The sequence below is a fragment of the Salvelinus alpinus genome, chromosome 6 (genome assembly GCF_045679555.1).
Source record: "Salvelinus alpinus chromosome 6, SLU_Salpinus.1, whole genome shotgun sequence".
Taxonomy (NCBI): domain Eukaryota; kingdom Metazoa; phylum Chordata; class Actinopteri; order Salmoniformes; family Salmonidae; genus Salvelinus; species Salvelinus alpinus.
The window spans coordinates 2221151-2237198 of NC_092091.1; the positions used below are offsets into that span (position 1 = coordinate 2221151).

A 16048-nucleotide genomic window follows, 5' to 3' on the forward strand; every position below is an offset into this window, starting at 1 on the left:
TATATATATATTTGTACAATAATTAATTCGATATATTTAAACAAAATGATCCATAATGAAATCTTACTTTGAGTGCATACGGGAGGCTATTCAACGACTGGTATTTCAATACAATACTGAAGTGCATCATAGTTGGAGAGAGGTGCAAAGCCGGTATGTCATGCCACTGTTCTGTATGTTGTGGGAGTTTCTGGAATTCTGAAGCGCTGCAATTCTCGTGACGACTTGGAGAGCCCCACATCTCCATAATTCCACCCGTAGACGTGTCCGCTGCGTGTTGGAAAAATGGCAATGCATCTGCGCTGTGATTCTGACGTCCTGTAATTGGCTAGTGTGTCGACAGATTTCGCTGACGTTTTCCACATTGCGCAAAAGTGTCGAGTGTGCATAATGACCAGTTGCGGTCGTTGCTGATTCTGACCTGTCACAGGGGACGAGGGACGAGGGACGGGGGGGGACGAGGGACGGGGGGGGGCACGACGACGATGTTGCTGTGGCTCTGACGTCATGGCGGGGCGCTATAACGAAGCCGACGGACACTCCATAAAAGTCGGTGCATCTCAAGCGTCTGCTCCAAGATTGTTCCTGTGGTGTTTTTCTGAAGTGGACCTGTGTAGGGACACAACGATGCAGACCCATAAACAGAACCTCTCGGCTCTTCTGATTGCTGTGGGAACTCTGCTGTCCGGACTGCATGGTAAGAATAAAAGGAGGATTAAACCTGAACTTGGCTCAAAGTTTTTAGGATGTTGTAGACTTGATTAAATTGGTCAAACTCTGATTAGGAACTTTTATGCAGCTTATATGCAGTGTACACGGCTATGGCTGTTATATTGTTGTTGTTGTCATATGCATTCGTGTTTAAAACAAATAGAAAATATGTCCCTGACTTGACCTCTGTTAACCTATAGGATCACAAGAAATATATCAATGTTTCATGACATCAGATATGACCGTCATCTAAAAAAAACACCATGAACTTCAGTTTGAGTGGTTATAATCAGAAAGTATTTCTCTTAAATTGAGACATTGATAAACTATGAATAATCAATAGCAGTTATGTGACATTGTCGTTCACTCCCTTATTCACATGTCACAGTAATGATGGAAACAGATGGTGAGAGATAGAGGAGGGCTGAGGTGCAGGCAGGTGTAATTCCCTATCATTTCATCTTTGAGCATGTTGACTCCTGTTCAACTGATGATACAGTAGTTTCTCTGTTTGGGTCTGTCAGTTCAGCTGATAATAGGCTAGTGTTTGAGTCAGTTGGTCTGCTTGGTACTGAAACTGACCGGTACGAACCAGAGCAGCAGGTTTTAGCCAGTGGGAAGACCAGAGCAGCAGGTTTTAGCCAGTAAGAAGACCAGAGCAGCAGGTTTAAACCAATGGGAAGACCAGAGCAGCAGGTTCAGTAGCCTTCAGTAGCCTTAAGCATCATTCAGTCTCCTTCAGTAGCCTTCAGCCTCCTTCAGTAGCCTTCAGCATCCTTCAGTAGCCTTCAGCATCCTTCAGTAGCCTTCAGTAACCTTCAGCAGCCTTCAGTAGCTTTCAGCATCATTCAGTAGCTTTCAGCATCCTTCAGTAGCCTTCCGTATCCTTCTGTAGACTTCAGCAGCCTTCAGCCTCCTTCAGTAGCCTTCAGTATCTTTCAGTAGCTTTCAGCATCCTACAGTAGCCTTCAGCATCCTTCAGTAGCCTTCAGCATCCTTCAGTATCCTTCAGTAGCTTTCAGCATCCTTCAGTATCCTTCAGTAGCTTTCAGCATCCTTCAGTAGCCTTCAGCATCCTTCAGTATCCTTCAGTAGCTTTCAGCATCCTTCAGTAGCCTTCAGCATCCTTTAGAGGCCTTCAGCATCCTTCAGTATCCTTCAGTAGCCTTCAGCATCCTTCACTAGCCTTCAGTAACCTTCAGCATCATTCAGTAGCTTTCAGCATCATTCAGTAGCTTTCAGCATCCTTCAGTAGCCTTCAGCATCCTTTAGAGGCCTTCAGCATCCTTCAGTATCCTTCAGTAGCCTTCAGCATCCTTCACTAGCCTTCAGTAACCTTCAGCAGCCTTCAGTAGCCATCAGTATCTTTCAGTAGCTTTCAGCATCCTTTAATAGTATTCTTACGTATCCTTCAGTCTTCAGTATCGTTTAGTGGGGTTCATGTATTTTTTGTAGGAATCTGTGGTCCCTGTGGGAATTGAACCCATGACCTTGATGCTGACTCTATTGGAGGATTGCAACTCCATTTTTCCACAAGAAAATCCATCATTTGGTGTTTTGTTGATGTTGGTGGAAAACGCTTTCTCAGGCGCCGCTCCAGAATCTCCCGTAAGCGTTCAATTGGGTTGGTTTACATAGTTTTCATGCTCATCGAAGCGTTCAGTGACCAGTCGTGCCCTGTGGATGGAGGCCTTGTCATCCTGGAAGAGGCCACTCCCATCATGATATAAATGATTCACCACAGGAGTTGATCCCCCAGAATGGCTGTTTACCTTGCCCTCTAAGGGGTTGAGTAGACCTGAACCATGTCAGGAAGATGCACCATAACAGATCCGTCAGAACCATCATTTACTCAAGTGTTTCCGTTATTTTGGCAGTTACATCAGATCACACGAATATCTCATCATATAACGAAGAAGGAATAAATATTATAATTATGTTAATTTTTCTGTTTCTGTTTCAGGTGCTAAATGGGCATACACTGGTAAGTGGATTATTTATTTATGGCTAATAACATGGTGATGTAGAGAGGTCTGAAGATAACATTTAAAAACATTTTAATTTCACCTTTATTTAACCAGGTAGGCTAGTTGAGAACAAGTTCTCATTTACAACTGTGACCTGGCCAAGATAAAGCAAAGCAGTGTGACACAAACAACAACACAGAGTTACACATAAACAAACGTACAGTCAACAACACAATAGAAAAACATGGTGATGTAGAGATAACATGGTGATGTAGAGATAACATGGTGATGTAGAGATAACATGGTGATGTAGAGATAACATGGTGATGTAGAGATAACATGGTGATGTAGAGATAACATGATGATGTGGAGATAACATGGTGGTGTAGAGATAATATGGTGATGTAGAGATAACATGGTGATGTAGAGATAACATGGTGATGTAGAGATAACATGGTGATGTAGAGATAACATGATGATGTGGAGATAACATGGTGGTGTAGAGATAAAATGGTGATGTAGAGATAACATGGTGATGTAGAGATAACATGGTGATGTAGAGATAACATGGTGATGTAGAGATAACATGGTGGTGTAGAGATAACATGGTGATGTAGAGATACCATAGTGACGTAGAGATAACATGGTGATGTAGAGATACCATGGTGATGTAGAGATAACATGGTGATGTAGAGAGAACATGGTGGTGTAGAGATAATATGGTGATGTAGAGATAACATGGTGATGTAGAGATAACATGGTGATGTAGAGATAACATGGTGATGTAGAGATACCATGGTGATGTAGAGATAACATGGTGATGTAGAGAGAACATGGTGGTGTAGAGATAATATGGTGATGTAGAGATAACATGGTGATGTAGAGATAATATGGTGATGTAGAGATAACATGGTGATGTAGAGATAATATGGTGGTGTAGAGATAATATGGTGATGTAGAGATAACATGGTGATGTAGAGATAACATGGTGATGTAGAGATAACATGGTGATGTAGAGATAACATGGTGGTGTAGAGATAATATGGTGATGTAGAGATAACATGGTGATGTAGAGATAACATGGTGATGTAGAGATAACATGGTGATGTAGAGAAAACATGCTGATGTAGAGATACCATGGTGATGTACAGAGGCCTGAAGATAACATTTGAGGTAATATATTGAGCTAATTATGTGAATGTTTCTTCACTCAACAAACTTTCCTCACAGTAGCGAGGTTTCCATGGCGACAGATTTTCATGCAAATATTCTAAAATCTGCATAAAGAAAATAGGCACATTTTCCCACCAGTGGTGATTTTCCACCAAACTGACTTGTTGCAGATAATAATCAGTGCGTGATGATGTATTATGGATAAGAGCAAAATAATTTATATTTGTCAAACAGCAGTCAAGCATCGATCATCATGTCACCAGTATAAAAACCCTGGATATTTATTGGGAAGCAGCATCAAGCTCATCACCAGGCACTTTCACCACCCTGTCAAGTTCCTCATAACTCATTTCATCTGTCGCCTGATAAACTGTATAGTTTCCTGAGTCGTAGTGGGAGGATCACACGCCATATCTTCTGCTGACTCCAAGTTTACTTCAATATGACGGTTATTTTATCAATATTTGTTTCCACCTCCATTTCTCACATAATTAATTTTACCAACACAAAAAGATCCCACCATGATGAACCAAAATAAATGTTTTATTTTATTTTTATTTCACCTTTATTCCACCAGGTAGGCTAGTTGAGAACAAGTTCTCATTTACAACTGCGACCTGGCCAAGATAAAGCAAAGCAGTGTGAACAGACAACAACACAGAGTTACACATGGAGTAAACAATAAACAAGTCAATAACACAGTAGGGGGGAAAAATATATCTTCCTTTCTTCCACTTCCTGGTCTTCATCACAGCTGTCGTGATTTAAATATATACTGTGGATGGAAATGTGGTTCGTGAGCTGAATGTAAACATTTAACATTTAAGTCATTTAGCAGACGCTCTTATCCAGAGCGACTTACAAATTGGTGCATTCACCTTATGAAATCCAGTGGAACAACCACTTTACACACTTTACAATATCCACATATCCCTACCGGCCAAACCCTCCCTAACCCGGACGACGCTAAGCCAATTGTGCGTCGCCCCACGGACCTCCCGGTCGCGGCCGGCTGCGACAGAGCCTGGGCGTGAACCCAGAGACTCTGGTGGCGCAGCTAGCACTGCGATGCAGTGCTCTAGACCACTGCGCCACCCGGGAGATGTATAAAAACATGTTGAGTCAAAATACAAAATTCATATTTGCCTTCACTGTAAAAAAAGACAACTTAATGCATTGCTTAATAAGCGTTATCCTGTGTGTTGGGTAGACTTCAGAAGGACAAGAAATTGAGCTAATGAGTAAACGTTTGTTCTCTCAACCAAATTAGCTCAAAGTGAACTGAATTTGAAAAAAGCTTGTTGAGTAAAATTACAAATTCATGTTGCCTTTGGAAGGCATACCTGTTGGGTCAATTACAGTGAGCTCCAAAAATATTGGGACAGGGACATTTTTGTTTTTGTTTTCGGCTCGGGACTCCAGCACTTTGGATTTGAAATTATACAATGACTATGAGGTTAACGTGCAGACTGTCAGCTTTAATTTGAAGGTATTTTCATCCATAACGGGTGAACTGTTTAGGAATCACAGCACTTTCGGTACGTTGTCCCTCTATTTTAGGGGAGCAAAAGGATTTACGCATTTGTAAGGCAAGATGATTGTGATGTTGTTTTTTACAGTGTACTAGACTGTGGTTACGACTGTCTGCTTCACCTGTCTCAAACTGTCTGCTTCACCTGTCTCAGACTGTCTGCTTCACCTGTCTCAGACTGTCTGCTTCACCTGTCTCAAACTGTCTGCTTCACCTGTCTCAGACTGTCTGCTTCACCTGTCTCAGACTGTCTGCTTCACCTGTCTCAAACTGTCTGCTTCACCTGTCTCAGACTGTCTGCTTCACCTGTCTCAGACTGTCTGCTTCACCTGTCTCAGACTGTCTGCTTCACCTGTCTCAGACTGTCTGCTTCACCTGTCTCAGACTGTCTGCTTCACCTCTCTCAGACTGTGGTTACGACTGTCTGCATCACCTGTCTCAGACTGTCTGCTTCACCTGTCTCAGACTGTCTGCTTCACCTGTCTCAGACTGTCTGCTTCACCTGTCTCAGACTGTCTGCTTCACCTGTCTCAGACTGTCTGCTTCACCTGTCTCAGACTGTCTGCTTCACCTGTCTCAGACTGTGGTTACGACTGTCTGCATCACCTGTCTCAGACTGTCTGCTTCACCTGTCTCAGACTGTCTGCTTCACCTGTCTCAGACTGTCTGCTTCACCTGTCTCAGACTGTCTGCTTCACCTGTCTCAGACTGTCTGCTTCACCTGTCTCAGACTGTCTGCTTCACCTGTCTCAGACTGTGGTTACGACTGTCTGCATCACCTGTCTCAGACTGTCTGCTTCACCTGTCTCAGACTGTCTGCTTCACCTGTCTCAGACTGTCTGCTTCACCTGTCTCAGACTGTCTGCTTCACCTGTCTCAGACTGTCTGCTTCACCTGTCTCAGACTGTGGTTACGACTGTCTGCTTCACCTGTCTCAGACTGTCTGCTTCACCTGTCTCAGACTGTCTGCTTCACCTGTCTCAGACTGTCTGCTTCACCTGTCTCAGACTGTCTGCTTCACCTGTCTCAGACTGTCTGCTTCACCTGTCTCAGACTGTGGTTACGACTGTCTGCTTCACCTGTCTCAGACTGTCTGCTTCACCTGTCTCAGACTGTCTGCTTCACCTGTCTCAGACTGTGGTCCTGGTGATATAGCCTATTGGACCTGTCTCAGACTGTGGTCCTGGTGACATAGGTCCAATAGGCTGTCTCAGACTGTGGTCCTGGTGATATAGCCTATTGGACCTGTCTCAGACTGTGGTCCTGGTGACATAGCCTGATGGACCTGTCTCAGACTGTGGTCCTGGTGACATAGCCTATTGGACCTGTCTCAGACTGTGGTCCTGGTGACATAGCCTATTGGACCTGTCTCAGACTGTGGTCCTGGTGACATAGCCTATTGGACCTGTGTCAGACTGTGGTCCTGGTGACATAGCCTATTGGACCTGTCTCAGACTGTGGTCCTGGTGATATAGCCTATTGGACCTGTCTCAGACTGTGGTTCTGGTGACATAGCCTATTGGACCTGTCTCAGACTGTGGTCCTGGTGACATAGCCTATTGGACCTATCTCAGACTGTGGTCCTGGTGACATAGCCTATTGGACCTGTCTCAGACTGTGGTCCTGGTGACATAGCCTATTGGACCTGTCTCAGACTGTGGTTCTGGTGATATAGCCTATTGGACCTGTCTCAGACTGTGGTCCTGGTGACATAGCCTATTGGACCTGTCTCAGACTGTGGTCCTAGTGACATAGCCTATTGGACCTGTCTCAGACTGTGGTCCTGGTGACATAGCCTATTGGACCTGTGTCAGACTGTGGTCCTGGTGACATAGCCTATTGGATCTGTCTCAGACTGTGGTCCTGGTGACATAGCCTATTGGACCTGTCTCAGACTGTGGTCCTGGTGACATAGCCTATTGGACCTGTCTCAGACTGTGGTCCTGGTGACATAGCCTATTGGACCTGTGTCAGACTGTGGTCCTGGTGACATAGCCTATTGGACCTGTCTCAGACTGTGGTCCTGGTGATATAGCCTATTGGACCTGTCTCAGACTGTGGTTCTGGTGACATAGCCTATTGGACCTGTCTCAGACTGTGGTCCTGGTGACATAGCCTATTGGACCTATCTCAGACTGTGGTCCTGGTGACATAGCCTATTGGACCTGTCTCAGACTGTGGTCCTGGTGACATAGCCTATTGGACCTGTCTCAGACTGTGGTTCTGGTGATATAGCCTATTGGACCTGTCTCAGACTGTGGTCCTGGTGACATAGCCTATTGGACCTGTCTCAGACTGTGGTCCTGGTGACATAGCCTATTGGACCTGTCTCAGACTGTGGTCCTGGTGACATAGCCTATTGGACCTGTGTCAGACTGTGGTCCTGGTGACATAGCCTATTGGATCTGTCTCAGACTGTGGTCCTGGTGACATAGCCTATTGGACCTGTCTCAGACTGTGGTCCTGGTGACATAGCCTATTGGACCTGTCTCAGACTGTGGTCCTGGTGACATACCTATTGGACCTGTCTCAGACTGTGGTCCTGGTGACATAGCCTATTGGACCTGTCTCAGACTGTGGTCCTGGTGACATAGCCTGATGGATTTGTCGATTATTGGGTGCATCACTGCCTAAAAGTTCATATTTCTGGAATAAACCCAGATTGTTATGGCACTGAGTTCATATTTCTGGAATAAACCCAGATTGTTATGGCAATGAGTTCATATTTCTGCTCTGTATTTTGAGGTCTAATATTCATAGTGAACGGAGGAAATGATTGTGGTTGTATGGAGGTCTGTGGGTCGCTGGACCGTCCTGTTAATTCATGACTTACGCCTGATTCATATTTAGATGGATCTGGTATGAAATGTGTTTGTCCCCCGCCCAGTGACAGCTCATTAATGACAGAGGCACCGCCTGTCCGTCTTTCTGTCTGTGTGTATTTTCTGGCCGTTTTCACACCCTGTAAGACCAACAGGAAAAACACTTCCTAAGAGAAACATTTCCGACAGGGTGCAGCTATAATTATAACCAAGTTTATACAACTATGTCCGATCAGCAGACAGTGAGGTTCTTTTAATTCATTTTAAATGAGAGACAAGACCTGTCTGCTGAACTGTTAACTCTATTCACCAATCAGCAATCAGCTAACTGTCAGACTGTGACACCCAGGAAAAACACTTCCTATTCTAACTTCCTGAGAGAAACAATTTGCAACAGGATGGTGTTGTAATGTAGTGCTAATTCATTTAGATAAATTATATCTGAAATGTCAGAATGTGTTGGTCCCTCACCCTGTAGTCACAGGTGACCCTTCCAGATTAGCAGTGGGACATGGAGATAATTTAGATACCTCCTCACGTTCATAACTCAACTCATCTTCCAGATTAGCAGTGGGACATGGTGATAATGTAGATACCTCCGCACGTTCATAACTCATCTTCCAGATTAGCAGTGGGACATGGAGATAATTTAGATACCTCCTCAAATTCATAACTCAACTCATCTTCCAGATTAGCAGTGGGACATGGAGATAATTTAGATACCTCCTCAGGTTCATAACTCAACTCATCTTCCAGATTAGCAGTGGACATGGAGATAATTTAGATACCTCCTCAAGTTCATAACTCATCTTCCAGATTAGCAGTGGGACATGGAGATAATTTAGATACCTCCTCACGTTCATAACTCATCTTCCAGATTAGCAGTGGGACATGGAGATAATTTAGATACCTCCTCAAGTTCATAACTCATCTTCCAGATTAGCAGTGGGACATGGAGATAATGTAGATACCTCCTCAAATTCATAACTCATCTTCCAGATTAGCAGTGGGACATGGAGATAATGTAGATACCTCCTCACGTTCATAACTCATCTTCCAGATTAGCAGTGGACATGGAGATAATTTAGATACCTCCTCAAGTTCATAACTCATCTTCCAGATTAGCAGTGGGACATGGAGATAATTTAGATACCTCCTTACGTTCATAACTCAACTCATCTTCCAGATTAGCAGTGGGACATGGAGATAATTTAGATACCTCCTCACGTTCATAACTCATCTTCCAGATTAGCAGTGGGACATGGAGATAATTTAGATACCTCCTCACGTTCATAACTCATCTTCCAGATTAGCAGTGGGACATGGAGATAATGTAGATACCTCCTCACGTTCATAACTCAACTCATCTTCCAGATTAGCAGTGGGACATGGTGATAATGTAGATACCTCCGCACGTTCATAACTCATCTTCCAGATTAGCAGTGGGACATGGAGATAATTTAGATACCTCCTCAAATTCATAACTCAACTCATCTTCCAGATTAGCAGTGGGACATGGAGATAATTTAGATACCTCCTCAGGTTCATAACTCAACTCATCTTCCAGATTAGCAGTGGACATGGAGATAATTTAGATACCTCCTCAAGTTCATAACTCATCTTCCAGATTAGCAGTGGGACATGGAGATAATTTAGATACCTCCTCACGTTCATAACTCATCTTCCAGATTAGCAGTGGGACATGGAGATAATTTAGATACCTCCTCAAGTTCATAACTCATCTTCCAGATTAGCAGTGGGACATGGAGATAATGTAGATACCTCCTCAAATTCATAACTCATCTTCCAGATTAGCAGTGGGACATGGAGATAATGTAGATACCTCCTCACGTTCATAACTCATCTTCCAGATTAGCAGTGGACATGGAGATAATTTAGATACCTCCTCAAGTTCATAACTCATCTTCCAGATTAGCAGTGGGACATGGAGATAATTTAGATACCTCCTTACGTTCATAACTCAACTCATCTTCCAGATTAGCAGTGGGACATGGAGATAATTTAGATACCTCCTCACGTTCATAACTCATCTTCCAGATTAGCAGTGGGACATGGAGATAATTTAGATACCTCCTCAAGTTCATAACTCAACTCATCTTCCAGATTAGCAGTGGACATGGAGATAATTTAGATACCTCCTCACGTTCATTGGATAAGAGCGTCTGCTAAATGACTTAAATGTAAATGTAAATGTTCATAACTCATCTTCCAGATTAGCAGTGGGACATGGAGATAATGTAGATACCTCCTCACGTTCATAACTCATCTTCCAGATTAGCAGTGGGACATGGAGATAATTTAGATACCTCCTCACGTTCATAACTCATCTTCCAGATTAGCAGTGGGACATGGAGATAATGTAGATACCTCCTCACGTTCATAACTCATCTTCCAGATTAGCAGTGGGACATGGAGATAATGTAGATACCTCCTCACGTTCATAACTCATCTTCCAGATTAGCAGTGGGACATGGAGATAATGTAGATACCTCCTCACGTTCATAACTCATCTTCCAGATTAGCAGTGGACATGGAGATAATTTAGATACCTCCTCAAGTTCATAACTCATCTTCCAGATTAGCAGTGGGACATGGAGATAATTTAGATACCTCCTTACGTTCATAACTCAACTCATCTTCCAGATTAGCAGTGGGACATGGAGATAATTTAGATACCTCCTCACGTTCATAACTCATCTTCCAGATTAGCAGTGGGACATGGAGATAATTTAGATACCTCCTCAAGTTCATAACTCAACTCATCTTCCAGATTAGCAGTGGACATGGAGATAATTTAGATACCTCCTCACGTTCATTGGATAAGAGCGTCTGCTAAATGACTTAAATGTAAATGTAAATGTTCATAACTCATCTTCCAGATTAGCAGTGGGACATGGAGATAATTTAGATACCTCCTCACGTTCATAACTCATCTTCCAGATTAGCAGTGGGACATGGAGATAATTTAGATACCTCCTCACGTTCATAACTCATCTTCCAGATTAGCAGTGGGACATGGAGATAATTTATATACCTCCTCACGATCATAACTCATCTTCCAGATTAGCAGTGGGACATGGAGATAATGTAGATACCTCCTCACGTTCATAACTCATCTTCCAGATTAGCAGTGGGACATGGAGATAATGTAGATACCTCCTCACGTTCATAACTCATCTTCCAGATTAGCAGTGGACATCGTGTAGTCTTAACATTCTGTATACTCCACTTGTCCGAAGGCTAACAAAATGACCCGCCTTCACTAAACCCCCTAAAATAAAGCAGCTTAATTAATTGGATTTTAATTAATTTAATTAATTAATTTTAAACCCCCAAATGTATTTTGCATGAAGATACAACCTGTCATTCATAACAAACCTCGTGAATATCTGAGTTTTCCCTCTTCACTCTGCAGAAAGACTGCATTTAATCAGTGGACACCGCTCGTTTTTATTACAGCACAGCTGTCAACAGGTGTTTTCTTTACTAAACTAGAGGTTTATTAGTATTATAATTGCTAAAGGCACTGCGTGGGTGTAAACATACATTTTTTATCAAGAGAGAGCACTTGTTTATCCTCAGAAAGTAGCAGAAATGTGCAGAAAGTAGTTTTGAAGTCATTTTATTGAAGGGAAACAATAACAGTCTTGAACTTTTTTTGCAACATAGTGATATATTCTCTACAATGAGGACTTCAACTACAAAATACAATAAGTGTGAAAGACCTTCAGTGGCATCGTGGCACGGAAAATCACCCTTCCACTCTCTGCATCCCAGACACTACATGTAGCCTCGCCTCGGGACCTATACACCCGCTAAGATTAGCAGCCCTATGTAGGCACGCAGGTCAATCTCATCCATCCTTTTCTAGTTGTCTCCATATTTACAGAAACCCTACAAATTTGTCATCTCCAGGATGATTTTGTTCGATGGCTGGTGTGATGAACATGTAGAATGTCCTGGGCATTGGCAACTGCATGTCTTGTGGGCCCTGGGGTCATAAGGCCCTGGGGTCATAAGGCCCTGGGGTCATCCTTATGACATGTTGTGCTGCCATCCTGCCCTGGTTGTCATGTGGTGACAAGGACCATGCTATTTTGCCGTTCTTTGACAGAAATGTCTCTCCTTCAGTTTAGGGTATTTCTTCTTCATCTGAAGATGATGCATCGTGCTCTGGGTTGTGTTCTTCCCCATCTTCTTCTTCAGATATGTCCTCCTCTTCTAAATCATTGTTCTCTTGTTCTTCCTGGACGTCTGAAAAAAATCTGATCTATGACCTGTTGGGCACTGAAACGAGAACTCGTGGCTTCAGCAAAGAGAGAACTGGGGGGGCTGTCATCTGAGCACCTTTACAGCCTCTGACTGCATTCACCATTAGTAAACAAGGCTTTCAAGAAATGCTTATTTTGTCTGAAATTCTGTTTATTTTGTCTGAAATTCTGTTTATTTTGTCTGAAATTCTGTTTATTTTGTCTGAAATTCTGTTTATTTTGTCTGTGAACTTGAGTCATGTGTGTGGGGTCGTGGAGGGGTCGTGGAGGGGTCGTGGAGGGGTCGTGACGGGTTCGTGGAGGGGTCGTGGAGGGGTCGTGGAGGGGTCGTGGAGGGGTCGTGACGGGTTCGTGGAGGGGTCGTGGAGGGGTCGTGGAGGGGTCGTGACGGGGTCGTGGAGGGGTCGTGGAGGGGTCGTGGAGGGGTCGTGGAGAGGTGATGCTGAACATGCACAAGAAAGTTTGAGTTTGAATTTAATCAGAAGCACATAATCTCAATTTATCAGTGTGTGTGTCTTTGTGGTTTTTGTGTTTGTGTGTGTGTGTCTTTGTGGTTTTTGTGTGTGTGTGTCTTTGTGGTTTTTGTGTGTGTGTGTGTGTGTCTTTGTGGTTTTTGTGTGTGTGTGCGTGTGTGTGTGTGTCTTTGTGGTTTTTGTGTGTGTGTCTTTGTGGTTTTTGTGGTGTGTGTGTGTCTTTGTGGTTTGTGTGTGTGTGTGTCTTTGTGGTGTGTAAATGATTTTATAACTGCCGGGTCTAAAATGACCCTAAGACCATATTTGTACCCTGGTGGTGAACAGCTTTCATGGAAATATGAACAAAGACGATGTTTCACTTTTTCTAATGTTGGGGGTCACTCTAGGAAAAGTCACCACATTTCAAGTTGAACAAATATAATTTAGGGGGTTTTCTCTGCTGGCATAATGGCAGGCCCCCCCCCCCCCACAAGAAATTTTTGGGTGAGCCTCTCGGGCTTCCAGCCTCTCTTACGTGCTGCCTCCTCAATCCACCGCTCCTGGGCTGTGGCTGCCTCCTTCTCCTCCCGAGAGCGGCGATTCTCTCCCACCTTAGCCCAGGGTCCTTCTCCGTTGAATATTTGCTCCCATGTCCATTCCTCTTCTCTCCATTGCTTTTGTTCTTGCTGTCCGTTAACCCGCTGCTTGATCTGGGTTTGGTGGGTGATTCTGTAACGACTCTCCTTCGCTGAGTGAGTAGACCAAGGCGCAGCGGGTTGTGAATACATAATGACTTTATTTCAAGACGAAGACAGACACGAAATACACTTGACTAAATATACAAAATAACAAAACGAACTAGACAGACCTAAACTACGAACTTACATGAAACGAAGAACACATGAACAGGAACGACCGAACGAACTAGACGAGACAGTACCGTGTGGTGCAATGAACACAGACACAGCGACAATCACCCACAAACAAACAGTGAGAACAACCTAACTTAATATGACTCTCAATTAGAGGAAAACGCAAAACACCTGCCTCTAATCAAGAGCCATACCAGGCAACCCAAAACCAACATAGAAACAGAAAACATAGACTGCCCACCCAAAACTCACGCCCTGACCATCACACACATACAAAACAACAGAAAACAGGTCAGGAACGTGACACAGGTCATGTCTTACTCTTAAGACAACAAGGGTTAAGATAATTTAGATACCTCCGCAAGTTCATAACTCAACTTGTAAATCATGTTAGGTAATTAAATCAATGCAGAGACATTGTGTCCTTTAATAAGTAGAGCAGGTTATGATGAGACATTGTGTCCTTTAATAAGTGATGAGACATTGTGTCCTTTAATAAGTAGAGCGGGTTGTGATGAGACATTGTGTCCTTTAATAAGTGATGAGACATTGTGTCCTTTAATAAGTAGAGCAGGTTATGATGAGACATTGTGTCCTTTAATAAGTAGAGCAGGTTATGATGAGACATTGTGTCCTTTAATAAGTAGAGCGGGTTGTGATGAGACATTGTGTCCTTTAATAAGTAGAGCAGGTTATGATGAGACATTGTGTCCTTTAATAAGTGATGAGACATTGTGTCCTTTAATAAGTAGAGCGGGTTGTGATGAGACATTGTGTCCTTTAATAAGTAGAGCAGGTTATGATGAGACATTGTGTCCTTTAATAAGTAGAGCAGGTTATGATGAGACATTGTGTCCTTTAATAAGTAGAGCAGTTTATGATGAGACATTGTGTCCTTTAATAAGTGATGAGACATTGTGTCCTTTAATAAGTAGAGCAGGTTATGATGAGACATTGTGTCCTTTAATAAGTAGAGCAGGTTGTGATGAGACATTGTGTCCTTTAATAAGTGATGAGACATTGTGTCCTTTAATAAGTAGAGCAGGTTATGATGAGACATTGTGTCCTTTAATAAGTGATGAGACATTGTGTCCTTTAATAAGTAGAGCAGGTTATGATGAGACATTGTGTCCTTTAATAAGTAGAGCAGGTTATGATGAGACATTGTGTCCTTTAATAAGTGATGAGACATTGTGTCCTTTAATAAGTGATGAGACATTGTGTCCTTTAATAAGTAGAGCAGGTTATGATGAGACATTGTGTCCTTTAATAAGTGATGAGACATTGTGTCCTTTAATAAGTGATGAGACATTGTGTCCTTTAATAAGTAGAGCGGGTTGTGATGAGACATTGTGTCCTTTAATAAGTAGAGCAGGTTATGATGAGACATTGTGTCCTTTAATAAGTAGAGCAGGTTATGATGAGACATTGTGTCCTTTAATAAGTGATGAGACATTGTGTCCTTTAGTAAGTAGAGCAGGTTATGATGAGACATTGTGTCCTTTAATAAGTAGAGCAGGTTATGATGAGACATTGTGTCCTTTAATAAGTAGAGCAGATTATGATGAGACATTGTGTCCTTTAATAAGTGATGAGACATTGTGTCCTTTAGTAAGTAGAGCGGGTTGTGATGAGACATTGTGTCCTTTAATAAGTGATGAGACATTGTGTCCTTTAGTAAGTAGAGCAGGTTATGATGAGACATTGTGTCCCTTAATAAGTAGAGCAGGTTATGATGAGACATTGTGTCCTTTAATAAGTAGAGCAGGTTATGATGAGACATTGTGTCCTTTAATAAGTAGAGCAGGTTGTGATGAGACATTGTTAGTTAACTGGTGGTTAACCCAGATGATGGGGTCTTTAATGCAGCCTGGTGGTTAACAGCTCCCAGCTCCCCATGTCCCTCTGTAGTCCCCTCTCCCAGCCTCCCTACTCCCCATGTCCCTCTATAGTCCCCTCTCCCAGCTCCCTGTTCCCCATGTCCCTCTGTAGTCCCCTCTCCCAGCTCCCTGTTCCCCATGTCCCTCTGTAGTCCCCTCTCCCAGCTCCCTGTTCCCCATGTCCCTCTGTAGTCCCCTCTCCCAGCTCCCTGTTCCCCATGTCCCTCTATAGTCCCCTCTCCCAGCTCCCTGTTCCCCATGTCCCTCTGTAGTCCCCTCTCCCAGCTCCCTGTTCCCCATGTCCCTCTGTAGTCCCCTCTCCCAGCTCCCTGTTCCCCATGTCCCTCT

At 43.3% G+C, this 16048-nt stretch overlaps 1 protein-coding gene across 1 annotated transcript in view; it reads left to right on the top strand.

Moving 5' to 3' along the window:
- The first annotated feature begins 490 nt into the window (after positions 1-490).
- The window catches only part of ca12 (carbonic anhydrase XII), an 84902-nt gene continuing 69344 nt past the window's right edge, over positions 491-16048 (top strand). Inside the window, exons 1-2 of the mRNA XM_071405125.1 lie at positions 491-697; positions 2675-2695. Coding sequence (XP_071261226.1) covers positions 508-697; positions 2675-2695 — 211 coding nt within the window. The 5' untranslated portion in view covers positions 491-507. The remainder of the gene's footprint in view (positions 698-2674; positions 2696-16048) is intronic.